Source organism: Chrysemys picta, chromosome 4 (assembly GCF_011386835.1).
Source record: "Chrysemys picta bellii isolate R12L10 chromosome 4, ASM1138683v2, whole genome shotgun sequence".
In the NCBI taxonomy this organism is placed as follows: domain Eukaryota; kingdom Metazoa; phylum Chordata; order Testudines; family Emydidae; genus Chrysemys; species Chrysemys picta.
Window position 1 is genome coordinate 93,525,632 of NC_088794.1, and position 13,213 is coordinate 93,538,844.

At 41.1% G+C, this 13,213-nt stretch overlaps 1 protein-coding gene across 2 annotated transcripts in view; it reads left to right on the forward strand.

Moving 5' to 3' along the window:
• The window catches only part of SPTBN5 (spectrin beta, non-erythrocytic 5), a 143,937-nt gene that overhangs the window by 65,421 nt on the left and 65,303 nt on the right, over positions 1-13,213 (forward strand). For both annotated transcript variants that reach the window (XR_006174251.2, XM_024106610.3), the window contains exons 30-31: positions 541-645; positions 1,428-1,613. Coding sequence is in view for 1 of the 2 variants with exons in the window: in XM_024106610.3 (XP_023962378.2) it covers positions 541-645; positions 1,428-1,613 (291 nt within the window). In the remaining variant the exon portion in view is untranslated. The remainder of the gene's footprint in view (positions 1-540; positions 646-1,427; positions 1,614-13,213) is intronic.

Sequence of the window (13,213 nt, forward strand, 5' to 3'; positions counted from 1 at the left end):
CGTATTCAGCAAACAGACAAACAATTTCTGAAGTGACTAGTGCAGAGCTCGGTTCTCCAAAAGCTGTCCCTGCTATTCCAGTCTAGAGTCTCTCCGAAGCACACAACATTGGCTGGAGCCAAACACATTGCAGGCAAGTGCTGTGCAACCATCATCCACACTCACACGTCCCTATTCTTCATTTAGCTCTACTAATGTATCAGCCGCATCCTCAGCCCTTCCAACACTCTCTCAAGCAGTGAGTGATAGTACTAGCTTGAACTATGCAAGTGATAGACAAGCTTCCTCAAACCTTTCTCTCAACACACCTCCACTTTGCCCTAAAATATGCAGCTCTACCATTTTATACTGGTAAGTTTTTTTTTTTTTCTGCAATGTCTCCCCTTCCTCCATTAGTTGTTTAATGTCCGGTCCTTTCTGGAGCACACTGTCAGTGCTGGTGTTAATGTCTCATTCCCAAAGGTGCTAGAATGCGTCAGATTCACCCAATTTTCACTTACAACAAAGTTGGCTAGAAACTAATTCAACTTTTGTTTGTAGATTTATTTGAAAACCAGTGACCTGGGAAACTCGGTAGATGAGGTGGAGCGGCTGATCAGGAAACACGAGGCTTTTGAGAAGATTCTGACCTCTCAGGATGAAAAGGTAAAATGAAGAATACTGTATCAAGTACAGAGGACGAGTCTTGTCTTATGGGCAAAGCACAGACTTGTTGGTTGGGCTGATATGCTTAAGCCAACTAGAGAATGCTGGGCAGGCAGGAAAGTCTTAATGAAGTCTAGTGAAATAAGAAGGCTGAGAAGTGGAAGGAAAGCAATGAACAGTCCATGGTTTTATCCTGGCTGTAGTGTCTTATTACCTGTAAGAAAATTGCCCAATGATTGGAATGCTGAGACTTACCAGAGGAAATCTAGAATGAGTTCTGTACTATGTGCTGCTAATAGCATATGTTCCTATTCCTTCCTCAAAAACAAAATTTTAGAGCAAGAATATATATTAGTTAGCACAGAACACCATAGGGCAAGGATTATGTAAATATATATACAGTGTGTGTGTCTGCAAAATTAGTAATGAAATGGGGTGTGTGTGTGTTTTCCCCTGTCCTCTTTGGGATAGAAGCAGAACTGCTCAGCTGTGTGTAATAGTTTCAGAGCTGCTGTCAACTAGTGAGATTCTCCTTTAACCCATGTAGCTGCCCTGTAGGTCAAAGTGGCCATGATATGCAGCATAGTGGCAAATGGGAAATCCAAGGTGGCCAGAGATGTGTTACAATGTTATTTTAGCTTGTTACTGCCTTTCTCGGTTCTTCCAGAAGGGACCATCTTTTTAGCTATGGTAAGAAGGGGACAGAGAAAGGAAACTGTTCTATCGTATCCTTCCATGTGTTAAGGGACACAGCTGTGATTTTAGTTTTGTTCCCTTACCAGGTGACATCTCTTCAGGATCAGGCAAAGAGGCTGCAGAAGGATGATGGGCTGGAAGGGATAAGGATCCAGCACAAACTGAACTCTGTACTTGAGAGGAGGAGTCGGATCAAAGATCTGTCTCAGAGTAGACGGGAGAAACTGCAGACCACACTCCTTCTCATGCTCTTCTACCAGAACCTTGCAGAGGTAGGTGTAATAGCTATTGCCAACTTGCCATTATAACATAAGGAAAGATAGATACTCAAGACTTTTTATGTAACCGTAAACACTTAACTCATTGCTGAGAACTGTCCAGATAGGTTGCTGGGTTGTCGGCAGGGCTCCAAGTGCAAGCAATGTGCATCTGCCGATAAGGTTCACTGCATAATGATTCCCTCCATACAATACTAGAGTAGGAACCAAAATTACCCATAAAATTCCTACTATCATTACATTTCCACCCTTTTTAAAAATGCATACAATTTAACTACATTTCAGCTTTTTTACTTAACGTGTCTACTTAATTTAGCATCCATAACTCTAATCTGAATCCTTAAGAGTCTAGAACAATTAGTCTCTGTATCCAATTTATCTATCTAATAGGTTTTCTTATCACTCTGCCTTGAGGTAGTAGCAGGATTATCAGTGTCCCACTTCTTTTCTGTATTCGAACTGGCCGCTTGAGTCTCAGTAGATTCAGTAGACTGAGCTGGTGTTGCTTGTATTTGAGTTGAATGTTGATACAGTTTCTATTTGTCCCCTATTTTCATTCCCCTCCTGCACAGTTCTTTTAGTGTTCATCAAATCCTTTCTGTATCTGCTATAGACATCCCTTTCTTCTGTCTCAATAAGATAAGATCTGGGAGCACCGTGTTGGTCAATCGCCTTTGCATGTTTTTCCATGCTTCTTTTTGGCGAATACAAACAGTGTCTCCACTTTCTTGTGATAACAGCTTTGCACATTTGTCAAAAAAATATTTCCGCTTTGCTTGTCTCAATGTTAGGCTAGTTTGTATATCTCCTTGCATCAGGTTGGGTTGCAACTACTTTGATGAAGTTGGCAATCTGGTCTTTAAACATCTTCTCATACTGAGTTGAGCAGGTGATCTTCAATCTCCTATAGGAGTATTCCAATAACACCTATCCAATAAGATAGGGATGTGTGTTGCCCAAACTAGATTTTTTTAAGAATCTGATTCACAGTTTTTGAACTGCTCTCTCAGCCATTCCATTCAATTGTAGGAATAACAGACGTGATGTTTTGTGAATAGAGTCCCATTGCTTTGTAAAAGTTTTAAATTCTCTAGAGCCAAATTGTGGTCCATTGTCACTAGTGAGCTCATCAAGGTATGTCATACCTTGTAATTATAGACTTTCAGTGTCTGATGACAGACACCCTTGTGGTGTCCTGAAACAAGTAGACTTCCAAGTATTTTGAATAATAAACAACCAGAATAAGATAATCTGTACCTTGACATTTAAACAGGTTCATGCCAAGTTTCTGTCATGGTCTGTTGGGACCTCATGTGGTAACACTAGTTCCTTTTGATCTTTGTCTCTGAAGGTTGAATGTGTTTCAAGACTATACCATGTCCTCAATTTAACTACATGTGTCTGGCCAATAGACAGCATGCAAAGCTCTCTTTTTACATAGCTCTGCTCCCATATGACTCTTATGAATACAAGATGAGATCTCCTTTCTGAGATATTCCAGTACTATGATTCTATCTCTTCTAAAGAGAAGTCCATCTTGCATATTTAGTTCCTCTCTCTATGACCAATAAGCACAACTGTCCTCTGGTACTTCCATTCTCTGGTCTGGCCAGCCTTGGGAAATTGTTTCTTTTAAGGTTTGCAGGACATCATTTGCAGTATCTGTCTGAAATTCCTTCAATTTCTGTTCTGAAATATGTAAGTAAGACATTGTGAGCTGTATTGCAATATCAGCTTCCTCTGAACTTACTGCAATCTGGACACTCTGGATAAAGCATCAGCGATTGCTAATACTTTCCCTGGTCTTTATCCAACTTTCAGTTGATATTTCTGGAGTGTTAGCAACCGTCTTTGAATCTTTGGTGGAGTACTGCGCAAAGGTTCTCTGAAAATGGCCGTAGGAGCTGTGTGGTCTGTTTCCATGGCTACTTTTTTCCCATAGATCAGCTGACGAAGTCAAGTGCAGCCAGATACTATTGCCAGCATTTCTTTTTCTATTTGGGCATAATTCTGTCGGGTAGTTGTCAGAGCTTTAGAAGCAATAAACAACAGGAGCCACCTTTTGCTGCAGTAGCTCTTAATCCAGTAGAACTCGCATCCTCTGGCACAGCAACTGCTCTTTGACATGAAAGTACTTCAGTACGGGTGCCCTTGTAAACAATTCTTTCAAATGCTCCTATGCCACCTCATGCATTGGCATATGGGTGAACTTGACATCTTTTCCCAACAGTTGTCTTAAAGGAATTACTAATGTTGACATGTGCAGGATAAATTTCCCAAGATAAATAACCTTCTGTGGTCAAGGAATGCTCCCAAATTTTTATCTCTGTCAGAGCCCATTTGTGTTTGCTCTTCTTCAGATAGTCACAGGTGCCTTTCACGATACCTGTCTAGAACTCTCTTGTGCCTTTCATCGTGTTCTTGTCTGGTATTTCCCCAGACCAGAATGTCATCTATAATATAACTTTCAACACCTCCCAGACCTTCAAATGTCTGTTGGAGCATTCTTTGGAATACTTCAGGAGTTGAACAGATGCTAAAAGGAATTCAGGTGAACATGTACCTTCCAAATGGTGTGTTGAGTGAACAGTCTAGAATTTTGTCAACCAGCTGTATTTGCCAAAATCCACTACTGGCATCTAAGACGGTGAAAACTGTAGCTTTTGCTAATTTGCTAGTGAGTTCTACTTTAGGTAATTGAAAATGTTCCCTTTATATCGCTTTATTCGTATCTCTTGCATCTGAGCATACTTTTATTTTATCTCAACGTGGTTTGTTTACAATTAGTATGGAATTGACATTTTGTAGGTTCTTGCATTTTTGTTATTACTTGCAACTGTTCCATGCAGAGCAATTCTTTTTCTATTTTGTCCCTTAATGCCAGTGGAAGTTTGCAAGGTGCATGAACTGCAGGTTGTATTTGCAAGTTCATCTTTATGGTGTGCTTACCTGGCAAGCACCTTCACCTTCAAATAAATCCTTGTATTCTTTAAATGTATTCCATTCACATTCTGATTCTTCCTTTATCATATTGACTCTCTGCCCTAAGTTTAAATTTGTCACTGCCTGTAAGCCCAATATAGCTTTGGAGTCAAATTCTACCACTTGAAATTCCACCAATGTTTCCTTATGCCAATACTCACAGTCCAAGTTGCATTCACCACATACGTGCAGTTTTCCCCCTGAGTACGTTATCAGCTGAATACTTGAGTTGAGAAGGAGTTCGGCCATTAAAAAGTTGTATCACTTTACAGACATCACTTTGGCCTGTGCCCCAGTATTGATTTTAAAACTCATAGTTTTGTGATCAATAATAATCAAATCCACATTCCACTCATCCTCGGGAGGCTCAGTACTTAGCATGCTGAGGAACAGATCTTACAAGTGCTCACCTGCTTCTGTGAGGTTAAACATCTCTTTGCCCTGTTATTTTTGCCTTCCAGAGTTGCACTTTTTAGCAAAATGATTGCATTTGCCAAATCTTCAGCATTCTTGCTCGTGTGTAGGAGGCTACCTTATGGCATGACTATGGCTGCATTTATAACAACCTTTAGTTGCCTCTCTGATTGCTCTTTTCCCTTCTCTCGATCACAGGCTTTTATTAGTTGCAGGACACCCCTCTAGTTGATGGCTGTGTCTGGGTGCTTACTAAAGGTGGACGTATGCTGCAATATGTGCATGTGTTTTTTCCAGTTCATCCAGGCCTTTCAGTTGTTTTGCAGTCATTTCATCTGCATGTCATATGTCCACAGCACATTCAAGGATTAAATTACTGTCCCACAACAACCTAGCTTGAACTGAATCTGATGCAACATCACACATGATGCAGTCTTTAATGAGTTACTCACACAGTTCTTCACAATTGTATTGCCAGTTTTAAATCAGTTACATATTGGTCTATACTTTCCCATCCGTCTGACTTCTGGTGAAAAATTTGTGACTCCCATACATATTTTTTTGCGGTGCACAGTATGCTTTAAACATATTCTGTATGATCTGTTTTTTGTTTCTTTATCTGCTACATCATCAAATTGAAAAGTATTAAATACTCCTCTGTTTTCTTCACCGACCACAGAAAGAAATAATGCTCTTTGCAGACGTTCATTGTTTTTGTCCGTGCCATTTGCAATGTTGTCCAGCTCTAATCCTTCCTTCCACTTTCTCCATTTTCTTCAAACGCTTTTCTGGAGGCTTTAGTTGGTCCGTTTCTTTTCAGTTTTCTTCTACTCTTTTCTTACTTTCATTGTTTTCTGACACCATGCAATAACTGATGCCAACTTGCTATTATAACATAAGAAAAGACTTTTTAAGTAACAGTAAACATTTTACTTGTTACTAAGATCTGTATGGATAGGTGCTGCTAGCTTCCCTGCCTGGCTCCAAGAGCAATGTGCTTCTGCTGATAAGGCTCACTACATACAATGATTCTCTTTACAACACTATGGGTAAATTTGGTTCCTACTTCAAAATTCCTACTATCATTATAGTAAGAATGATTTATAGTAGGATGGGGGAATCACATCCCTCTGAAACATCAAGCACTGGCCACTGCAAGAGAATAGCCAGGTGTAGCAACACCTGTGTTTCTAAACATCTGAAGAGGAAATTATTTTAATAAAGGTGGTTGTTATTGCACCACGATTATGACATGGTTTCTAGGGTTGGGTTCTCTTGTCCATTTACAGCCATTTTGCACATAGTGGAACTCGTCACTAGGGTAAAAATGGCAAAGGTGAAAGAATTGCCTTCTATGCCCCTTGCTCCCTTCTCTCTGGCATAGAGGGAGGGAACGGGCATTCCTAGGTGGGACTGATGTGGAGAGGGAGAGAGCATAGTGAAGCCAAGCAGAGCTAGGCCCATCCTGGTGTAAGGTCACTTAGGAACTTTATGCCAGTGTCATAAGTTAGAGCAGCTCTTCAGCTGCTTTATGCCCATCTCTGTAAAATGATTCCAATTCTATTTGTTTCTCCTGTTCTGGACTTAGCCTTGTAATAGAGTTGTCGTTGCTGCTGACATCACTGTTGGGAAGACATTCCAGGTCACATTTCCAAAGGGCAGCCCAATGTGCGTGCCTGAAAAATGTGCCAGCATCCGTCATGCTGGCACAAACATCACACACACACACGGGGCATTTGCACACACTGTTACTGGGTTTGCAGATGCACCTGTTGCGGCCTCCATTGAAACACTCCCCCGCAGCGGAAAGAAAAAGTGGAGAGGTTCAGTCACCCCAAACGCTGCCCTGCGCTAAGCTGACATATTTCAAGCTCAGACTGTTACCAAAAGCAAATGCCAACTGGATAGTTGCTGCCCACAACCTGCACTTCATTCTTTATATTACAGACAGAGGTTTTTTAAAACAGCTTTTAAGATTCCATTTGTATAAACAGTCTGTGTGGGTGTCCCTCTCCCCTAACACTAATAGGTTAAGCAGTTCAGTCAGCAGGTCCCTCTTCCTTGGCAGTGTTTGAATTCAGGGTCAGAAAACACTTTTTCAAAGCCCATCCTCTTTTTAAAATGTATTCTAGCAAGACCCTATTAAACAGCCAAATGCTGTCCTTGCATTTGTCAATAAGTAACAGGTCAAATCCTGACCTGATCAGTGGTGCGTATGGTAGCTGGAATGCTGGCTTGATGCATCCTCTGACCCACAAATACTCCTGGCAGAGCAGGAGTCCATGGGTTGGGCTGAGGGAATGAATGGCGAATTGCACGCTGCTGCTATTTTCAAAAGGTACAGGTTAATGAGGCAGATGGCCTGGATGGAGGACTGGCAATGCTAGTTGTGGATGTAGTTCACCAGCTGGTTTAGGAATATGTTTGCCCCTTAGTACCTCCTGAGTATTAAATTATAATCCTTCTCCGCTCTTGTGCTGGGGAAAGAAGCTCTCCCTCCTTCCCTGACTGATACGCCTGTATACCTTAGAGCAGGATCTGGCCCTGTGTGCCAACACAGTGGTTATTCATTGTGTGCCAACAGCAATTATTCTTATTTCTTGTGCGAGTAAGCTCCATAGTCTAGGTCCAGTTCCTGTGAAAATCCTGTCTCCTGCAGTCACAAGCTATCCCCGTTGGTTGACAGAATCATTGTTCCAGTGGAAGGTAGCAGTTATAGCCATGGGGGCGAAGCAAACTGTCAGATAACTCAGGCTAATCACATGGAGAGCTTTGAATATCGGGAGAGAGAATTGGATTCTGTATTTATTGGGAAGATGGTACAGAAGGCAGAGTATTGGAGTCATATGGTCTGTTTAAGATCAGCTGGTGCAAAATGCAGCAACCTGAGCATTTTCTGGGTACGTGGCTTCATTTCTAGACAGGAATTGCAATCCCGAAGTCTGGAGAACACACACGTGGATCACAGAATGGGGCACAGTCTTCTGCTAAAGTTGGTAGGGGATATTTTTTGTTACCATAGCTATTTGAGCATCCAGTGTAGTGAGATCTCCAGTATGCTTCCGTACTATCACAGACTGTGCATCACATCCTTAATGATCTGGGGGAAAAGGGAAGCTGCTGATGAGGAATTGATTTACTTTAGTCTGAGGGAATGATCACAAGGTTGAAAGTCAGGAGGTCCTGAGTTTTGATCCTGGCCCTGCCAATTCATTCATCATGTGGCCTTGGCAAAGTCACTTCACCTTTCTCTCTGTTTCTCCATCTGTAAAGGGAATAACATACTTATCCACCTACCTCATAGAGGCGTTGGGAGGATTAATTTGTTAATATTTATACAGGGCCTGGAACTCATGCAGCACTATATAAATGTACTGTGCTTAATGTATTTCAGTTGCCAAGTGTGCTCACCCTGAGTTCTGAGCACAAATACATTCAAAACTAAATGTTTCTAAATAGAGGCTGTATAGAATTTAAAAAAACAACCAGCGCCCACCAGAAATCAGGCCGTTCCCTTCTCCCTACACTGGGTGAAACCCAGGTCCCAGTGGGAGTTTTGCTACTCACCTCAGTGGAGCCAGGATTTCACTCATCATCCCTATCCCAACCCACTTCAAGGACAGATCCTGGGAAAATAGATCAGCTTTGCTATGTACCCTGAATGTCCTCCTCATTATCTAGATCCTGCTGCCTGCTCCTTTCTACCGAAGCCTGGGGACTGTCTAAGTCACTTGATAGAATGATCGGAGGAAAGCTACAGAAATGATTGTTAAATGGGATTTAAACAAAATTGTATCTGGTCTGCCACTAGAGTGTGGCAATGACCCTGTTAAAGAGAGTGTCATCATGCCCTGGGTTTAATATTAGAAAGTGTGAAAGAGACCCCATGTTGAGTTACCAGAAAAGATCTATTGGCTGCCCAGTCTCACTGTTCAGATAACTCTCCTTTTAAAAAGAAGAGAGACAGTTAAGTGTCCTTTGAGTGTTAATGTATGGCTGCGTAATGGGAGACAGGGACGGCCTTAGCCTGTGAGTAGGGAGTGCGTTAATAATGAAAGTCACAGATGACAGTTTGCTGCCCTGGACAACCTTGATACCAAGTTTATTTTTTGAATCCCTACATGTGCTTATGGGAGGAAAAACCCACTTGTGGAAGGAAAAACCAGATGAGGGCTGTTTCTGTGTACAGAATTTCAGTGGCTGAAAGGATGATTCAAACTGGTAATTAACAAAGAAAAATCACCCAGCTTCTGAGTTCCATATACAGTCAGTGCAGTCCCCCAAAGGCAATTGACAATGTGTCTTGAGACGCACAAAAATGATCTCAATTTGCTGTCTTTGTGCAGCCAAAATTTCACTGTATGTCAGTGGCTTGAGGACTACAGGATCGGTCATGATATGTGTCAAGTTTCCGGTTCTCAAAGGCATGATAGAAAGAAGACATTTCTTTCAGTGCTAAGAACTGAAACTTGGCATACTTTTTTTTTACTTGTGAAAAACTGAAGTAGATCCTATTGCCTGTTTTATTCTAACAGACTGCATTTAAATCCCTGAAGGAGACAGCTTTTAAGAGAGACATGACCATAATTAGCTCTTCAGAAAGAGCTGCTGATCTTGTTCGGGGGAGGGAACTCCAGTCATTAGGAAAAGGCAAGTGTTAGTAATGGGAGATTCGATCATTAGAAACGTAGATAGCTGGGTTTGTGGTGACCGGGAGAACCGTATGGTGACTTGCCTGTCTGGTGCGAAGGTTGTGGATCTCTCAAGGCATCTATAGACTTATGTGTAGTGCTGGGGAGGAGCCGGTGGTCATGGTACATGTAGGTACCAATGACATAGGAAAGGGTAGGAGAGATATCCTGGAGGCCAAATTTAGGCTGCTAGGAAAGAGACTGAAATCCAGGACCTTTATGGTAACATTCTCAGAAATGCTCCCAGTTCCACATGCAGGGCCAGGTAGGCAGGCAGAGCTTCAGAGTCTCAATGCATGGATGAGACGATGGTGTAGAGAGGAGGGATTTCGATTTATTAGGAACTGGGGAAACTTTGGGGATGGGGAACCCTATACAGGAAAGATGGCCTCCACCTAAACCAAAGTGGATCCAGCCTGCTGGCACTTCGTTTAAAAACTGCTCTGCAACCTTTTTAATGTTAAGAGATGGGGGAAAGCCGATTGCTGCAGAGGAGCACATGGATCGGACAGAGACTTCTCTTAGAGGAAAGTCTATTGATAGAGATTCTCTAGGTTTTAGTCAGGAGGAGAAGATGGAAGAGGATAAAGTATGGGCCAGATCAGACGAGAAACATTCACATAAAAAAGAATCTGACACATCAGAAAAGGGCAGACAAATAAACAGTGACAAGTTTTTAAAGTGCTTGTACACAAATGCTAGAAGTCTAAATAATAAGATGGGTGAACTAGAGTGCCTCATGTTAAAGGAGGATATTGATATAATAGGCATCACAGAAACCTGGTGGAGTGGGGACAATCAATGGGACACAATCATTCCGGGATACACAATATATCGGAAGGACAGAACAGGTCATGCGGGTGGAGAGGGGGAATTGGCACTATATGTGAAAGAAAATGTAGAATCAAATGAAGTAAAAATCTTAAATGAATCCACATGTTCCATAGATTCCATAGAATCCACATGTTCCATACTCTAATAAGAATATAACAGTAGGGATCTATTATCGACCACCTGACCAGGACAGTGATAGTGATGATGAAATGCTATCAAAATAAATAACTCAAGAATAGTGGGGGATTTCAATTATCCCCATATTGAATGGGTACATGTCACCTCAGGATAAAATGCAGAGACAAAATTTCTCGATACTTTAAATGACTGCTTCTTGGAGCAGCTGGTACAGGAACCCACAAGGGGAGAGGCAATTCTTGATTTAGTCCTGAGTGGAGAGCAGGATCTGGTCCAAGAGGTAACTTTAACAGACCGCTTGGAAAGAGTGACCATAATATAATAACATTTAACATTCCTATGGTGGGAAGAACACCTCAACAGCCCAACACTGTGGCATTTAATTTCAGAAAGGGGAACTATGCAAAAATGAGGAGGTTAGTTAAACAGAAATTAAAAGGTACAGTGACTAGATTTTTGAGAGTGGTAGCCATGTTAGTCTGTATCAGCAAAAGGAACAGGAGTACTTGTGGCACCTTAGAGACTAATGGATTTATTTGGGCATAAGCTTTCATGGGCTAAAACCCACTTCATCGGATGCATGCAGTGGAAAATACAGTAGGAAGATGCCTGGACACTTTTCAAAGACATCATAATAGAGGCCCAACTTAAATGTATACCCCCAAATTAAAAAATACAGTAAAAAAACTAAAAAAGAGCCATCATGGCTTAACAACCATCTAAAAGAAGCAGTGAGAGATAAAAAGGCATCTTTTAAAAAGTGGAAGTCAAATCCTAGTGAGGTAATAGAAAGGAGCATAAACACTGCCAAATTAAGTGTAAAAAATATAATAAGAAAAGCCAAAAAGGAGTTTGAAGAACAGCTGGCCAAAAACTCAAAGGGTAATAACAAAATGTTTTTTAAGTACATCAGATGCAGGAAGCCTGCGAAACAACCAGTGGGGCCCCTGGACGATCGAGATACAAAAGGAGCACTTAAAGACGATAAAATCATTGCAGAGACACTAAATGAATTCTTTGCTTCAGTCTTCACGGCTGAGGATATTAGGGAGATTCCCAAATCTCAGCCATCCTTTGTAGGTGACAAATATGAGGAATTGTCACAGATTGAAGTGTCACTAAAGGAGGTTTTGGAATTAATTGATAAACTTAACAGTAACAAGTCACTGGGACCAGATGGCATTCACCCAAGAGTTCTGAAAGAACTCAAATGTGAAATTGCAGAACTATTAACTATAGTTTGTAACCTGTCCTTTAAATCAGCTTCTGTACCCAATGACTGGAAGATAGCTAATGTAACACCAATATTTAAAAAGGGCTCTAGAGGTGATCCTGGCAATTACAGACTGGTAAGTCTAACGTCAGTACCCGACAAATTAGTTGAAACAATAGTAAAGAATAAAATTGTCAGATACATAGAAGAACATAAATTGTTGAGCAAAAGTCAACATGGTTTCTGTAAAGGGAAATCATGTCTTACTAATCTATTAGTCTTGCATCTGAAGAAGTGAGGTTCTTACCCACGAAAGCTTATGCTCCCAGTACTTCTGTTAGTCTCAAAGGTGCCACAGGACCCTCTGTTGCTTTAATCTATTAGAGTTCTTTGAAGGGATCAACAAACATGTGGACAAGGGGGATCCAGTGGACATAGTGTACTTAGATTTCCATGAAATCCTTTCATGGATTGAGAACTGGTTAAAAGACAGGGAACAAAGGGTAGGAATAAATGGTAAATTTTCAGAATGGAGAGGGGTAACTAGTGGTGTTCCCCAAGGGTCAGTCCTAGGACCAATACTATTCAACTTATTCATAAATGATCTGGAAAAAGGGGTAAACAGTGAGGTGGCAAAGTTTGCAGATGATACTAAACTGCTCAAGATAGTTAAGACCAAAGCAGACTGTGAAGAACTTCAAAAAGATCTCACAAAACTAAGTGATTGGGCAACAAAACGGCAAATGAAATTTAATGTGGATAAATGTAAAGTAATGCACATTGGAAAAAATAACCCCAACTATACATACAATATGATGGGGGCTAATTTAGCTACAAATAGTCAGGAAAGAGATCTTGGAGTCATCGTGGATAGTTCTCTGAAGACATCCACGCAGTGTGCAGCGGCAGTCAGAAAAGCAAACAGGTTGTTAGGAATCATTCAAAAAGGGATAGAGAATAAGACAAAGAATATCTTATTGCCCTTATATGAATCCATGGTACACTCACATCTTGAATACTGCATACAGATGTGGTCTCCTCATCTCAAAAAAGATATACTGGCATTAAAAAAGGCAACTAAATGAAGGGCAACTAAAATGATTAGGGATTTGAAACGGGTCCCATATGAGGAGAGATTAAAGAGGCTAGGACTTTTCAGCTTGGAAAAGAGGAGACTAAGGGGGATATGATAGAGGTGTATAAAATCATGAGTAGTGTGGAGAAAGTGAATAAGGAAAAGATATTTACTTGTTCCCATAATATAAGAACTAGGGGCCACCAAATGAAATTAATGGGCAGTAGATTTAAAACAAATAAAAGGA